This window comes from Salmo trutta, chromosome 39, assembly GCF_901001165.1.
Source record: "Salmo trutta chromosome 39, fSalTru1.1, whole genome shotgun sequence".
NCBI lineage: Eukaryota > Metazoa > Chordata > Actinopteri > Salmoniformes > Salmonidae > Salmo > Salmo trutta.
Genome location: NC_042995.1, coordinates 4,737,844 through 4,753,575, shown reverse-complemented (window position 1 = coordinate 4,753,575; position 15,732 = coordinate 4,737,844). Strand labels below are relative to the sequence as shown.

The window sequence follows — 15,732 nt, the reverse complement described above, 5'->3', positions numbered from 1 at the left end:
ATACAGGTGAGGATTCTTCTGGGTTACCTGGCCCAGGACAGGGAGAGACCACCACTTATACAGGTGAGGATTATTCTGGGCTACCTGGCTCAGGACAGGGAGAGACCACCACTTATACAGGTGAGGATTCTTCTGGGCTACCTGGCCCAGGACAGGGGGAGGCCACTACTTATACAGGTGAGGATTCTTCTGGGCTACCTCGCTCAGGACAGGGGGAGACCACCACTTATACCGGTGAGGATTCTTATGGGCTACCTGGCTCAGGACAGGGGGAGACCACCACTTATACAGGTGAGGATTCTTCTGGGCTACCTGGCTCAGGACAGGGGGAGAACACCACTTATACAGGTGAGGATTATTCTGGGCTACCTGGCTCAGGACAGGGAGAGACCACTACTTATATAGGTGAGGATTTTTCTGGGCTACCTGGCTCAGGACAGGGAGCGACCACCACTTATACAGGTGAGGATTCTTATGGGCTACCTGGCTCAGGACAGGGGGAGACCACCACTTATACAGGTGAGGATTCTTCTGGGCTACCTGGCTCCAGACAGGGGGAGGCCACCACTTATACAGGAGAGGATTCTTCTGGGCTACCTGGCTCAGGACAGGGAGAGACCACCACTTATACAGGTGAGGATTCTTCTGGGCTACCTGGCTCAGGACAGGGAGAGACCACTACTTATACAGGTGAGGATTTTTCTGGGCTACCTGGCTTAGGACAGGGAGAGACCACCACTTATACAGGTGAGGATTCTTCTGGGCTACCTGGCTCAGGACAGGGAGAGACCACTACTTATACAGGTGAGCATACAACCAAGTCTTTAGTGTTGTGATGATATGTGTATTTATGACAATGTTGAGTGTGTGCGTGCGTGCGTGTGTTCAGGTGCCAACCCTAGGACCAACCCCCTCTGGAGCAGCAGCTCTGTGTGAGCCGGCCTCTGCTGTGTGTTGGACTACTGAGTGATGCTATGCTCAGGTAACACCCCCAATACTACAGCACAGTATCACGTCACACCATCACATCTGTTCACACTACTTTCTGACCTGTCAGCCTCTGGGTTGTGTTCATTTGAGAAATGGAAAACATTTTTCTACCGAAAACGACAATGTGCGTTTTGTACCCAAGGATGTCAGAGGGCAACAATCGGTTAACCACCTAACTGAGGAACTTAATTTAACCTTGTGTAATACCCTAGATGCATTCACACCCCTAAAAACAAAACAAAAATTGTCATAAGAAACTAGCTCCCTGGTATACAGAAAATACACGTGCCCTGAAGCAAGCTTCCAGAAAATTGGAACAGAAATGGCGCTACACCAAACTGGAAGTCTTCCGATTAGCTTGGAATGACAGTACCGTGAGGTATCGAAGAGCCCTCACTGCTGATCGATCATCCTATTTTTCCAACTTAATGGAGGAGAATAAGAACAATCCAAAATGTATTTTTGATACTATCGCAAAGCTAACTAAAAAGCAGCATTCACCAAGAGAGGATGGCTTTCACTTCATGAACTTCTTTGATGGAAAGATCATGATCATTAGAAAGCAAATTACGGACAAATTATGGGCTCCTCTTTAAATCTGCGTATTTCTCCAAAGCTCAGTTGTCCTGAGTCTGCACAACACTGCCAGGACCTAGGATCAAGGGAGACATTCAAGTTTTTTAATACTATAAACCTTCAAGCTACATATTGGACCCTATTCTAACTAAACTACTGAAAGAGCTGCTTCCTGTGCTTGGCTCTCCTATGTTGAACATAATAAACAGCTCCCTATCCACTGGATGTGTACCAAGCTCACTAAAAGTGGCAGTAATAAAACCTCTCTTGAAAAAGCCAAACCTTGACCCAGAAAATATAAAAAACTATCGGCCTATATCAAATCTCCCATTCCTCTCAAAAATGTTCGAAAAAGCTGTTACGCAATTTAATTTGTCTTTCTCTCTTCTCTCTCTCTCTTTCTCTATCTCCTTCTCTTCTCTCAGAGGACCAGAGCCATAGGACCATGCCTCAGGACTACCTGGCATGATGACTCCTTGCTGTCCCCAGTCCACCTGGTCGTGCTGCTGCTTCAGTTTCAACTGTTTTACCTGCGGCTATGGAACACTGACCTGTTCACCGGACGTGCTACCTTGTCCCGGACCTGCTGTTTTAGACTCTCTCTCTCTACCGCACCTGCTGTCTCTAACTCTGAATGATCGGCTATGAAAAGCCAACTGACATTTACTCTTGAGGTGCTGACCTGTTGCACCCTCTACAACCACTGTGATTATTATTATTTGACCCTGCTGGTCATCTATGAACATTTGAACATCTTGGCCATGTACTGCTATAATCTCCACCCGGCATAGCCAGAAGAGGACTGGCCACCCCTCAGAGCCTGGTTCCTCTCTAGGTTTCTTCCTAGGTTCCTGGCTTTCTAGGGAGTTTTTCCTAGCCACCATGCTTCTACATCTGCATTGCTTGCTGTTTGGGGTTTTAGGCTGGGATTCTCTATAGCACTTTGTGACATCGGCTGATGTAAAAATTGTTTTATAAATACATTTGATTGATGTGTAGTCCCACCATTTTCTTCTGTTTGTTGCCTAATGATCACGACCCTGATGTCCTTCCCCCTGTCAGAGCTGCTGTAATGCATGCTGGGAGGGATGCAGGTCCACCTGGATAGCAGCGTAGTGTGTGTGAGGCCCAAAAATATAAATTAATAAATATCAGAAAGCCACGCCCGCAAATTACCCCATCCCTTTACATTGCTTATGCCTGATTTGCGTTGAGACTATGTCAAATTCAATGTCCATCATGGCAGATCTGAACGTAATGCAAGCACAATGTGACTTTCCTGCATCCGAACCTAATGCAAAGTGATACTAAACTTACTTTTGACATAGTGGAAGATACATACTGAATTTATACTGTTTTTCATACTAACATGGATGCAATGTCCAACCCAAAATATAAGACTGTTTACTCCATTGTTTGTACACAATTTGTATACAAATATAATTGTATACAAATATAGCAGTTGGCTGCACCATTAATTCACTTAATATGGAGGTATGAAATAATGCAACATGTATCTTTTGTCACGCTGGATGCTCAAAATATGAAATAAGATTATTAGAGTCATGCTTCTTCAGTAGTGGAATAAAGACAATTAGTCCGTGAATGTTGTAAATAAATACTGTGTGTAAATACTGAAGTGATGTATGATTGTTAATAAAATTGTTCATAGACCAATTTTTTATACTGCGTCTGTAGATAGCCTGCAAGTACATTGAAATTACGTTTTTTTGAAGTTCCATCCAAACCTAAATGACATGAACGTAGACTGTCAGGCATAGCCGTCTTTTCAATGTCTTTTCAATTACATTTTGCTAGGTGGGATGTCCCAAATGACACCCTAGTCATTCTACAGTGGACTCCTTTTGACCAGTGCTTAGAGAGAGAGGAGGGGCTCTGGTCTAAAGTAGTGCACTACATTGGGAATAGGGTGCCATTTGGGAGACCAACACACAGACAACACAGCTGGCCTGGTTGAGTGGTCGCTGTTTGTTCTGGTCTGACTGACACAGGCCTCAATTCCATCAGACACAGATGAAATGTCAGCCTGGTGGAGGACAATGAGGCCAGAGGATGTCACCCACCCAGTCAGCTCCACAAAGGACCAACATCATTTAGAAAAGATCAAACCAGCTGTGTGTGTGTGTCTGAGGCAAGCTAGCTCCTCTCTCTCTGTCACTGACCCAGCAGAGGCTGCATTGTTAGCTCTGAGGAGACCTTCCTCTCTTACACTGAGGGAGCAGAGAGAAGGGGGGAGGAGATGGAGGATGTTGGTGAAGGAGGAGAGAAGGGAGGAGGAGATGGGGATGGTGGGGAAGGAGGAGAGGAGGGGGAAAGATGGGGGGATGGTGGGGAAGGAAGAGAGGAGAGGGGAGAAGATGGGGACATGGTGGTGAAGGAGGAGAGGAGGGGGGGAGGAAATGGGGGATGGTGGGGAAGGAGGAGAGGAGGGGGAGGAGATGGAGGATGATGGTAAAGGAAGAGAGGAGGGGGAGGAGATGAAGGGATGGTGCTAAAGGAGGAGAGGAGGGGGTAGGAGATGGGGGATGGTGGTGAAGGAGAGGAGAGGAGGAGGGGGAGGAGATGGGGGATGGTGGTAAATGAGGAGAGAAGGGGGAGGATATGGGGGATATGTTGGAGGAGAGGAGGGGGAGGAGATGGGGGGATGTGGTGAAGGAGGAGAGAAGGGGGGAGGAGTCAGGGATGTTGGTGAAGGAGGAGAGGAGGGAGGAGGAAATGGGGGATGGTGGTGAAGGAGGAGAGGAAGGGGAGGATATGGGGATGGTGGTAAATAAGGAGAGGAGGTGGAGGAGATGGGGAATGGTGGTAAATAAGGAGAGGAGGGGGAGGAGATGGGGGATGGAGGTGAAGGAGGAGAGGAGGGGGAGGATATGGGGAATGGTGGTAAATAAGGAGAGGAGGGGGAGGAGATGGGGAATGGTGGTAAATAAGGAGAGGAGGGGGAGGAGATGGGGGATGGAGGTGAAGGAGGAGAGGAGGGGGAGGATATGGGGAATGGTGGTAAATAAGGAGAGGAGGGGGAGGAGATGGGGGATGGAGGTGAAGGAGGAGAGGAGGGGGAGGATATGGGGAATGGTGGTAAATAAGGAGAGGAGGGGGAGGAGATGGGGGATGGAGGTGAAGGATGAGATCCTTATTGCCCTTGTGTGCTGATGGGCGCCAGTCCAGCCACCGTAATAATGCAAGACTAATTATTTTCCACAAGAGTGATCACATCTGCTGGGTTTGGAGGACAGTAAAACCGGCAATCGTTTACCATTACATTCAGTGAGGCATTGTGCAAACTTTAGCAGAGGGAATTACTGTTTCCCTCTTTAAGAAGGGGTGAGGGAGTGGGAGGGTGCTCCTCTTTATGAAGGTGTGGGGGTGGGGGAGGGTGCTCCTCTTTATGAAGGGGTGGGGTGGGGGAGTGGGAGGGTTCTCCTCTTTATGAAGGGGTGGGGTGGGGGAGGGGGAGGGTGCTCCTATTTATGAAGGGGTGGGGGAGTGGGAGGGTGCTCCTCTTTATGAAGGCGTGGGGTGAGGGAGTGGGAGGGTTCTCCTCTTTATGAAGGGGTGGGGTGGGGGAGGGGGAGGGTGCTCCTATTTATGAAGGGTTGGGGGAGTGGGAGGGTGCTCCTCTTTATGAAGGGGTGGGGGAGTGGGAGGGTGCTCCTCTTTATGAAGGGGTGGGGGAGTGGGAGAGTGCTCCTCTTTATGAAGGGGTGGGGTGGGGGAGTGGGAGGGTGCCCCTCTTTATGAAGGGGTGAGGGAGTGGGAGGGTGCTCCTCTTTATGAAGGGGTGGGGGAGGGTGCTCCTCTTTATGAAGGGGTGGGGTGGGGGAGTGGGAGGGTGCTCCTCTTTATGAAGGGCTGGGGTGGGGGAGTGGGAGGGTGCTCCTCTTTATGAAGGGATGGGGTGGGGGAGGGGGAGTGGGAGGGTGCTCCTCTTTATGAAGGGGTGGGGTGGGGGAGGGTGCTCCTCTTTATGAAGGGGTGGGGTGGGGGAGGGGGAGTGGGAGGGTGCTCCTCTTTATGAAGGGGTGGGGTGGGGGAGGGTGCTGCTCTTTATGAAGGGGTGGGGGAGTGGGAGAGTGCTCCTCTTTATGAAGGGGTGGGGTGGGGGAGTGGGAGGGTGCTCCTCTTTATGAAGGGGTGGGGGTGGGGGAGTGGAAGAGTGCTCCTCTTTATTATGAAGGGGTGAGGGAGTGGGAGGGTGCTCCTCTTTATGAAGGGGTGGGGTGGGGGAGTGGGAGGGAAGGTGCGCCTCTTTATGAAGGGTTGGGGGAGTGGGAGGGTGCTGCTCTTTATGAAGGGGTGGGGGAGTGGGAGGGTGCTGCTCTTTATGAAATGGTGGAGGTGGGGGAGAGTGCCCCTCTTTATGAAGGGGTGGAGGTGGGGGGGTGCTCCTCTTTATGAAGGGGTGGGGGTGGGGGAGGGTGCTGCTCTTTATGAAGGGGTGGGGGAGTGGGGGGGTGCTCCTCTTTATGAAGGGGTGGAGGTGTGGGAGGGGGAGGGAGGGTGCTCCTCTTTATGAAGGGGTGGGGGAGGGGGAGGGAGGGTGCTCCTCTTTATGAAGGGGTGGCGGAGGGGGAGGGAGGGTATCCCTCTTTATGAAGGGGTGGGGGAGGGGGAGGGAGGGTGCTCCTCTTTATGAAAGGGTGGGGGGAGTTGGAGGGTGTCCTCTTTATGAAGGGGTGGGGGAGTGGGAGTGGTTGGGTATTGCTCTTTATGAAGGGGTGGGGTGTGGGAGTGGTTGGGTGCTGCTCTTTATGAAGGGGTGGGGGAGTGGGAGGGTGCTGCTCTTTATGAAGGGGTGGGGGTGGTGGAGGGGGAGGGAGTGTACTCCGCTTTATGAAGGGGTGGGGGAGTGGGAGGGTGCTGCTCTTTATGAAGGGGTGGGGGTGGGGAGGGGGAGGGAAGGTGCTCCTCTTTATGAAGGGTTGGGGGTGGGGGAGGGTGCTGCTCTTTATGAAGGGGTGGGGGTAGGGGAGGGTGCTACTCTTTATGAAGAGGTGGGGGTGGGGGAGGGACTGGGCTCCTCTTTATGAAGGGGTGGGGGAGGGTGCTGCTCTTTATGAAGGGGTGGGGTGAGGGAGGGGGAGGTAGGGTGCACCTCTTTATGAAGGGGTGGGGGTGGGGGAGGGTGCTGCTCTTTATGAAGGGGTGGGGGAGTGGGCGGGGGAGGGAGGGTGCTCCTAAATGGGGTCTCTGAGTCACCACTATTCTCTTTGGATAGAAGGTACAGTACAGTGTTGTACTCACTGACTATACTAAGAGCATTATGATAAAAGCATTATGAAACATCCATCCTTGGGAAAATACAGACATCGGATCAGGACCACGGTGAAACACATTACTTTTTGTTTGGTCTACTTTTAGACAGGGTGGGATGTCATTTACATTAGCAGGCAAACATGTCATCACTTCTTTAGGCTGCCAAAGGTCAATACAGGTTCACCATTTCCTCTGCTGACTAATCTCTCATGAGAACACACCTAGAGTGAGTTAGCTAGGAGGATACATTCCCATAATGCAACACTGTGAACATAATGCATCTAATGGTGTAACAGACTCACCGACACAATGATGTATCTGATTTGTTCTGCTGGGCGGGCCTTGAGGAGACACAGTAATGCTGCCCACCCAGGGCCACAGGAAGCATTTATACAACACGTTTTAATTAAATAACTATTAGGGAATCGATTGTGAAATGGTAAGAGAAAAAATAGGTGTTGATTAATTTGGGCCTGCAGTTTACGGCTCCCTCTCTGTTCATCTCCTGTCCTCCTTCATTCCTTCTCCTCTTTCTCCATCTCTCCTCTCCCTTCCTCCCTGCTGTCTCTTCTGTCATTTCTCCTGTCCCCCCATTACTCTCCTCTCGTTTCCTCCATCTCTCATCATCCTTCCTTCCCTCCATCACTCCTGCTCTCTCCCTCACCCCCCTCTCTATTCTTCCCTTTCTCCATCCCTCCTCCTCTCTTCTCTTCCTCCTTCTCTCGTGCTCGCCTAATTAACTGTCAACTGTAGCCATTTATGTTTTCTATATTTTATAAGGGAATGAATATTAAACATTCCCCTCTCTCTTCTCTCTCCCCTCTCCACCCCCCTCCATCCCTTCTCTCCACCCCCTCTCACTCTCTCTCCCCTCTCCACCCCCTCTCCATCCCCTCTACACCCTCTCCACCCCCTCTCTTCTCTCTCCACCCCCTCACTCCCCTCTCTCCCCTCTCCACCCCCCTCTCCCACCCTCCCCTCTCCACCCCCTCACTCCCTGATCCAACACCTCTCTCCACTTTCTACCCCCTCACTCCCCTCTCTCCCCTCTCCACCCCTTCTCTCCCCATCTCTCCTCTCCCTCTCTCCCCTATACAACCCCTCTCTCCCCCCTCTCCAACCCCTCTCTCCCATCTCACTCCCCTCTCTCCCCTCTCCACTCCTTCTCTCCCCATCTCTCCTCTCCCTCTCTCCCCTATACAACCCCTCTCTACCCTCTCCAACCCCTCTCTCCACTCTCCAACCCCTCTCTCCCCTCTCCACCCCCTCACTCCCCTCTCTCTCCTCTCCAACCCCTCTCTCCACTTTCTACCCCCTCACTTACTACCCTGTCTGAGGTGGTGACATGAACATGTTACCGTGACGATGAGAGTAAGTGACAGGATTTTGTATAGCTGGAACTTCAAACAGGCTCCCCCACATATATTATGAATATGTGACTGGGAAACCATATCAAAGCACGGGTGAGCAGAAAAACAATCCAGATACACTGTAGTTCAAAACCTGATCTCTTCGATGTTGAATTTTTTATTTATTTTTTATTTCACCTTTATTTAACCAGGTAGGCTAGTTGAGAACAAGTTCTCATTTGGAACTGCGACCTGGCCAAGATAAAGCGTAGCAATTCGACACATACAACAACACAGAGTTACACATGGAATAAACAAAGCATACAGTCAATAATACAGTAGAACAAAAGAAAACAAAAAGTCTATATACAGTGAGTGCAAATGAGGTAAGTTAAGGCAATAAATAGGCCATGGTGGCGAAGTAATTACAATATAGCAATTAAACACTGGAATGGTAGATGTGCAGAGGATGAATTTGCAAGTAGAGATACTGGGGTGCAAAGGAGCAAGATAAATAAATAAATACAGTATGGGGATGAGGTAGGTAGATAGCCCATCTGTAAACAGCCCATCTATGTACAGGTGCAGTGATCTGTGAGCTGCTCTGACAGCTGGTGCTTAAACCTAGTGAGGGAGATATGAATCTCCAGCTTCAGAGATTTTTGCAGTTCGTTCCAGTCATTGGCAGCAGAGAACTGGAAGGAAAGGCGGCCAAAGTAGGAATTGGCTTTGGGGGTGACCAGTGAGATATACCTGCTGGAGAGCATGCTACGAGTGGGTGCTGCTATGGTGACCAGTCAGCTGAGATAAGGCGGGGCTTTACCTAGCAAGGTCTTGTAGATGACCTGTAGCCAGTGGGTTTGGCGACGAGTATGAAGCGAGGGCCAACCAACGAGAGCGTACAGGTCACAATGGTGGGTAATGTATGGGGCTTTGGTGACAAAACGGATGGCACTGTGATAGACTGCATCCAGTTTGTTGAGTAGAGTGTTGGAGGCTATTTTATAGATGACATCACCGAAGTCGAGGATCGGTAGCATGGTCAGTTTTACGAGGGTGTGTTTGGCAGCATGAGTGAAGGATGCTTTGTTGCGATATAGGAAGCCGATTCTAGATTTAATTTTGGATTGGAGATGCTTAATGTGAGTCTGGAAGGAGAGTTTACAGTCTAACCAGACACCCAGGTATTTGTAGTTGTCCACGTATTCTAAGTCAGTGCCGTCCAGAGTAGTGATGCTGGACGGGCGAGCAGGTGCGGGCAGTGATCGATTGAATAGCATGCATTTAGTTTTACCTGCGTTTAAGAGCAGTTGGAGTCCACGGAAGGAGAGTTGTATGGCATTGAAGCTCGTCTGGAAGTTAGTTAACACAGTGTCCAAAGAGGGGCCAGAAGTATACAGAATGGTGTCGTCTGTGTAGAGGTGGATCAGAGAATCACTAGCAGCAAGAGCAACATCATTGATGTATACAGAGAAGAGAGTCGGCCCGAGAATTGAACCCTGTGGCACACCCATAGAGACTGCCAGAGGTCCGGACAACAGGCCCTCCGATTTGACACACTGAACTCTATCAGAGAAGTAGTTGGTAAACCAGGCGAGGCAATCATTTGAGAAACCAAGGCTGTCGAATCTGCCAATAAGAATGTGGTGATTGACAGAGTCGAAAGCCTTAGCCAGGTCGATGAATACGGCTGCACAGTAATGTCTCTTATCAATGGTGGTTAGGATGTCGTTTAGGACCTTGAGCGTGGCTGAGGTGCACCCATGACCAGCTCTGAAACCAGATTGCAAAGCGGAGAATGTATGGTGGGATTCGAAATGGTCGGTAATCTGTTTGTTAACTTGGCTTTCGAAGACCTTAGAAAGACAGGGTAGGATAGATATAGGTCTGTAGCAGTTTGGGTCTAGAGTGTTACCCCCTTTGAAGAGGGGGATGACCGCGGCAGCTTTCCAGTCTTTGGGAATCTCAGACGATACGAAAGAGAGGTTGAACAGGCTAGTAATAGGGGTTGCAACAATTTCGGCAGATAATTTTAGAAAGAGAGGGTCCAGATTGTCAAGCCCGGCTGATTTGTATGGGTCCAGATTTTGCAGCTCTTTCAGAACATCAGCTATCTGGATTTGGGTGAAGGAGAAATGGTGGGGGCTTTGGCGGGTTGCTGTGGAGGCTGCCGGGCAGTTGACCAGGGTCGGGGTAGCCAGGTGGAAAGCATGGCCAGCTGTAGAGAAATGCTTATTGAAATTCTCAATTATAGTGGATTTATCGGTGGTAACACTGTTTCCTAGCCTCAGAGCAGTGGGCAGCTGGGAGGAGGTGCTCTTATTCTCTATGGACTTTACAGTGTCCCAGAACTTTTTTGAGTTAGTACTACAGGATGCAAATTTCTGTTCGAAAAAGCTAGCCTTAGCTTTTCTAACTGCCTGTGTATATTTGTTCCTAACTTCCCTGAAAAGTTGCATATCGCGGGGGCTATTCGATGCTAATGCAGAACGCCACAGGATGTTTTTGTGCTCGTCAAGGGCAGACAGGTCTGGAGTGAACCAAGGACTATATCTATTCCTAGTTCTACATTTTTTGAGTGGGGCATGCTTATTTAAGATGGCGAGGAATGCACTTTTAAAGAATAGCCAGGCATCATCTACTGACGGGATGAGGTCAATGTCATTCCAGGATACCCCGGCCAGATCGATTAGAAAGGTCTGCTCGCAGAAGTGTTTTAGGGAGCGTTTGACAGTGATGAGGGGTGGTCGTTTGGTCGCAGACCCATTACGGATGCAGGCAATGAGGCAGTGATCGCTGAGATCTTGATTGAAAACAGCAGAGGTGTATTTGGAGGGCGAGTTAGTTAGGATGATATCTATGAGGGTGCCCGTGTTTACGGATTTGGGGTTGTACCTGGTAGGTTCATTGATAATTTGTGTGAGATTGAGGGCATCAATCTTAGATTGTAGGATGGCTGGGGTGTTAAGCATGTCCCAGTTTAGGTCACCTAGTAGCACGAGCTCAGAAGATAGATGGGGGGCAATCAATTCACATATGGTATCGAGGGCACAGCTGGTGGCAGAGGGAGGTCTATAGCAAGCGGCAACTGTGAGAGACTTGTTTCTGGAAAGGTGATTTTTTAGAAGTAGAAGCTCGAATTGTTTGGGTACAGACTTGGATAGTAATACAGAACTCTGCAGGCTATCTTTGCAGTAGATTGCAACACCACCCCCTTTGGCAGTTCTATCTTGGCGGAAAATGTTATAGTTAGAAACATGTTTGGATACAGAGGAGATGAACAGTGTCTACAGTATTTACTGTGAATTTTCTCAGTCAGAAAATGCAGAAACCTTCAGAGAAGTAAAAAAAAAAAAATCTGTGATTTGACTGCTGCCTTAGTTGCTCAGTAGAGCCTATAAGCTTCTGGCCTTAGCACTGTCAGTGAATGGACTGCGTAGAATCACCCTCCATCCCCAAACATTTTATCTGATAAACCTAGCCCAGCTTTTATCTGACATAATTTTAAACCACATAATGACTCGCACCTCTTTTCCTGATTGCCACGTTGTACCTCCGCCTCCTGTGTTCATCACCGTGACACATTTACATCAAAGGGAAACCTCCATCATGACCCATTTTCTCTCCCTCCGCAGCTGCTTGTGCTTTGGGCCAATCACAACGCGGCAGGAAGTATCCCATGTATCCCTGTGATGAGCGGCTGGTTAGGCACACTAATGAGCATCATTCATGCTCAGTCACTCCAGTAGCGATCCAGGCCAATCATCAGCAGGAATACTAACATCAACCCATCTTAAATGATAGAAAGGTTAATTCCCCATATTATCCAGGTGATCAAACACAGACATGTTGTATGTTGAGGTAAACCAGATCAGATGCTTTTCGCCATTCAGAGAACATACAGGATTCAACATGTCGGATCGCTGCAGAGCTCTCAAGTGCTCCCTGTGTCCAAGTTGATTTTGCCTTCCAAATAAAGCATCGCTGGCAATTTCATCTTTCATTTCAAGTAGTGTGATATATACTGAGTGGGCTATACTGAGAGGCCCATATTGACTCAAATCAAATCAAAGTTTATTAGTCACATGCAACGAATACAACACGACTCCAATACTTCCCACAGTTGTGTCAAGTTGGCTGGATGTCCTTCAGGTGCGGACCATTCTTGATACACACGGGAAACTGACACACTCAAACCGGTGCTCCTGGCACCTACTACCATACCCCGTTCAAAGGCACTTAAATATTTTGTCTTGCCCATTCATCTTCTGAATTGCACACATACACAATCCATGTCTCAATTGTCTCAAATCTTAAAAATCGTTCTTTAACCTGTCTCCTCCGCTTCATCTACACTGATTGAAGTGGATTTAACAAGTGACATCAATAAGGGGTCATAGCTTTCATCTGGATTCACCTGGTCAGTCTATGTCATGGAAAGAGCAGTTTCTGTACACTCAGTTTAAGTTGTCCCAGTAATCTCAGTAACAACCACACTGGATGGTTTTCCATTCACAGCAAGCTAAACTGAGTGTCTAGCCTACTCATTTTGAATCAATGCAAATATCCCTTTGTAAAATGATCTACTAAGGTAAAACAGTACTGTGGTACTAATAGTGGCCATATCTTTGGTTAAAGTAGCACACAGAGACAGTGCTTGTCTGGGAACATAAACCCGTTGGTGTCTTACCTAACTGCAGCTCCAGGATGCTGAGTTTGCTTTCTGAGGGGAACAGGATCTTTGGAGGCTTGTCTGTCAGAGGGGCTGGAAGACAAAAAGAAAACATTTCAATTCATTTCCACACTTCTGACATTTGTCCATTGAGCCATATACTTATCAAAATGTCTTCATAAACCCGAGCACAGCGTTGAAGAGTGAGCTGAGAATACAGTGCAGACACAGTATGGAAGCTGAAGCAGTAGACAGAGGGAAACTGTTAAAGGATATCCCCTTCTCCCAAAGCCTCCAACATCAATCTACTTCAAAACTTTACCCTGGCAACCGTTTTTAATCCCAGCTAACGGCTTCAGTACCTTGTGGACCAAGCACGTCAGTGACTAGACTGGCTGTGCTACAGTGTGAACACGGATTCAGGTTGGATGGGTATTTACCCCAAAACCCCGGTTTATTCTCTGTTATGTAGGGAAGGTCTTCAGTAGCGTTCACGGATATCTTAGCAGCTATTTACATATGTCACATTCATATGTCACATTCATATGTCAGATTGTTGCGACGACTCGTCACAGCAGAACAAAATACCTATAAATAATCCATTGGTGAATTTCCTTCAACCTCGATGTTGAGTTAGATGGATCAAGCCAGCAACAGAGGGAGGACAAGGAGAAATATGTAGTGTGTGACTGGAAGTGCTATCCTGTCATGATGAGCTTAATCGTATCAAGCTGCTCGTTTTTCAGCCGCCCGGATTCCAACTTGCGTACGGTCCGGATGCATTTAAAGGGGCTACGTTCGGTTTAGTCTTAGTGTATTCTCAGACTACACAGAGAGAATACATCTAATATCCATATTCTGTGAAGTGCTAGCCTATTTACCATAAACTTTTTAAAAAATGAATCCGCGCTGCAATGAAACATACTCTTGGGTACGACATATGGCATCGCTGAAATCTGTATTTGTATTTATCTGTCATTGTTGTTCAAAGCCTTTAACTCAGAGGCAAATAACTGGTGGTGGTGGTGGCACTGTATACTGTAAGAAGCAGTGGCAACATAAATAAGCTTCACAAAGGAGGAGGTAGGAACCCAGGAAGTGCTTTAGATACTTCATACTCATACAGATGCTGGATCTTAATTTGATCACAGCAGGAAATGAAAACTTGTAATGTATTCAAGGTTTAAAAAGGCTTCTAAAGTTTGCAATTTCCACTTGTGTCAGACTTGATTTGCCCTAACTAAAAATGTATCACCCCCTACAAAAATATCCATTAATTATAATCCACACAATAATTCACATTTCCTGTTGCTGCAGGATTATCTTCCTGCTGTTGGTCAAATTAAGAGCTGTACTTGTCATCCTTCTTGTCAACTAATGTTCTCTGTCCAATAGAGTGTTCGGCTTTTTATCTGCTTCTATAGCTTCACATGTCATATTTACCAAAAGTAATGACTAATCATGCTCATTATTCACAATGTAAAGGTCAGGGTCTTCTGCAGCTAATGCATCAGCTAAAGAGGTCAGCTGTACATTAAACAGCACATGAACACATGCACGGTACAATGACAAAACTAGTTGGGTTTTCCCTTAGACCTGAATTCAAACTGATCATTAATGGAAAGTTTCTTATGTAACATATTTCCTATGAGACATGTAAAATCTTCTTCTGATCAGCAATTATCTCCCCCCCCATGTTCTACTGTAGATATGCATAATTAATGAACACTTGTTTGATACTGCAGCGATGATAAAATCGTAGCTATGAGAGGTCACAGATGATTCACCATTGTGAAGATACTGGTTTTCTGTCTGTTTCGACCCCCATTGGAATACACCAGCCCCAATTAGGCCTAGCGAGAAGTAACAAAAGAGCTGCACTTAGGGCCATCCCATGATCATTAGTGCTTAATTGGGCACCCTCTTCAAAGTGGCATTGGAAAGTCCTCATATCTAAGATAATTTATTTAAGAGTAGTAAGAGTATGAACAATCAGTCTGAGTGTGAAAACGGTCAGGGAGAAACTCTTATAGGGGAATGAATTTTGGCACAAAACAACATGGCAGCTGTAGAGTTGATAGTAGTCAGAGGTGTAGGTACACTGTGTGGTGTTTCATGTATGTGTTGCCAGTCTAGTCTGCTTGCTCATTAAAGAACAGCAGTTGAATGTGTTAATTTATCATCAGGTACAAACAGCCTTCAGTAAATATTTTTGGGGGGATACCTGTGTCTTTCTATCCAGTGTTGCAACAATTTGCCATGGTCCATACTGCCTTGCAACTGCAGCTTGGTGAACCAAAAGTAGGACTGAAAAAGGTCATTGATGTACCATACACAGTCTTAGTGAAAAATAACATCTTTGGCGCAAAATGGATGACATTTGGGAGTCAATGGTTTTCATTTGACACATTAAAGTCTATTCTCTGGTGACTGTGTGAAATGACTCTCTATCATGCAGTGATAATGTGGTGCCGTCTCAATTCATGACTAATGAGCCAAACCACAACACCTTCGCCATTCGGAGAGAGAGAGAGGGCCGAGACCAAATCGTGACACCAAAACTCGTTAGTTACGAACTCAAACTAGAGCCTCGATCCACAAAATGTTTCCCTGGCGGGAGCACGAGCAAAGCTCCGCTCACGGAAAATCTCATTATGTTAATTACCTTTTTCTTTATGAAATATGCATTGAATATTTTGTTTAATCACGACATGAAAAAGAAAACACAGTCGTTCCCGAAAACGATTAGTCCAACATGAGGCAGGCATGAACAGGGTACAAAAAGTCTGTGGACGCCGTTTTGGCAGGAGGGTGACCATAGTTCTGATAACCGAAAGAGAGAAACTGAGCAGTACTTTGATATGATGA

General features: G+C 47.4%; 1 protein-coding gene across 5 annotated transcripts in view; it reads right to left on the bottom strand.

Annotated features, from left to right (window-relative positions):
• The window catches only part of LOC115179295 (interleukin-1 receptor accessory protein-like 1), a 355,734-nt gene that overhangs the window by 161,480 nt on the left and 178,522 nt on the right, over positions 1–15,732 (bottom strand). For all 5 annotated transcript variants that reach the window (XM_029740689.1, XM_029740686.1, XM_029740691.1 and 2 more), the window contains exon 6: positions 12,883–12,957. In XM_029740689.1, the coding sequence (XP_029596549.1) occupies positions 12,883–12,957 (75 nt within the window). The remainder of the gene's footprint in view (positions 1–12,882; positions 12,958–15,732) is intronic.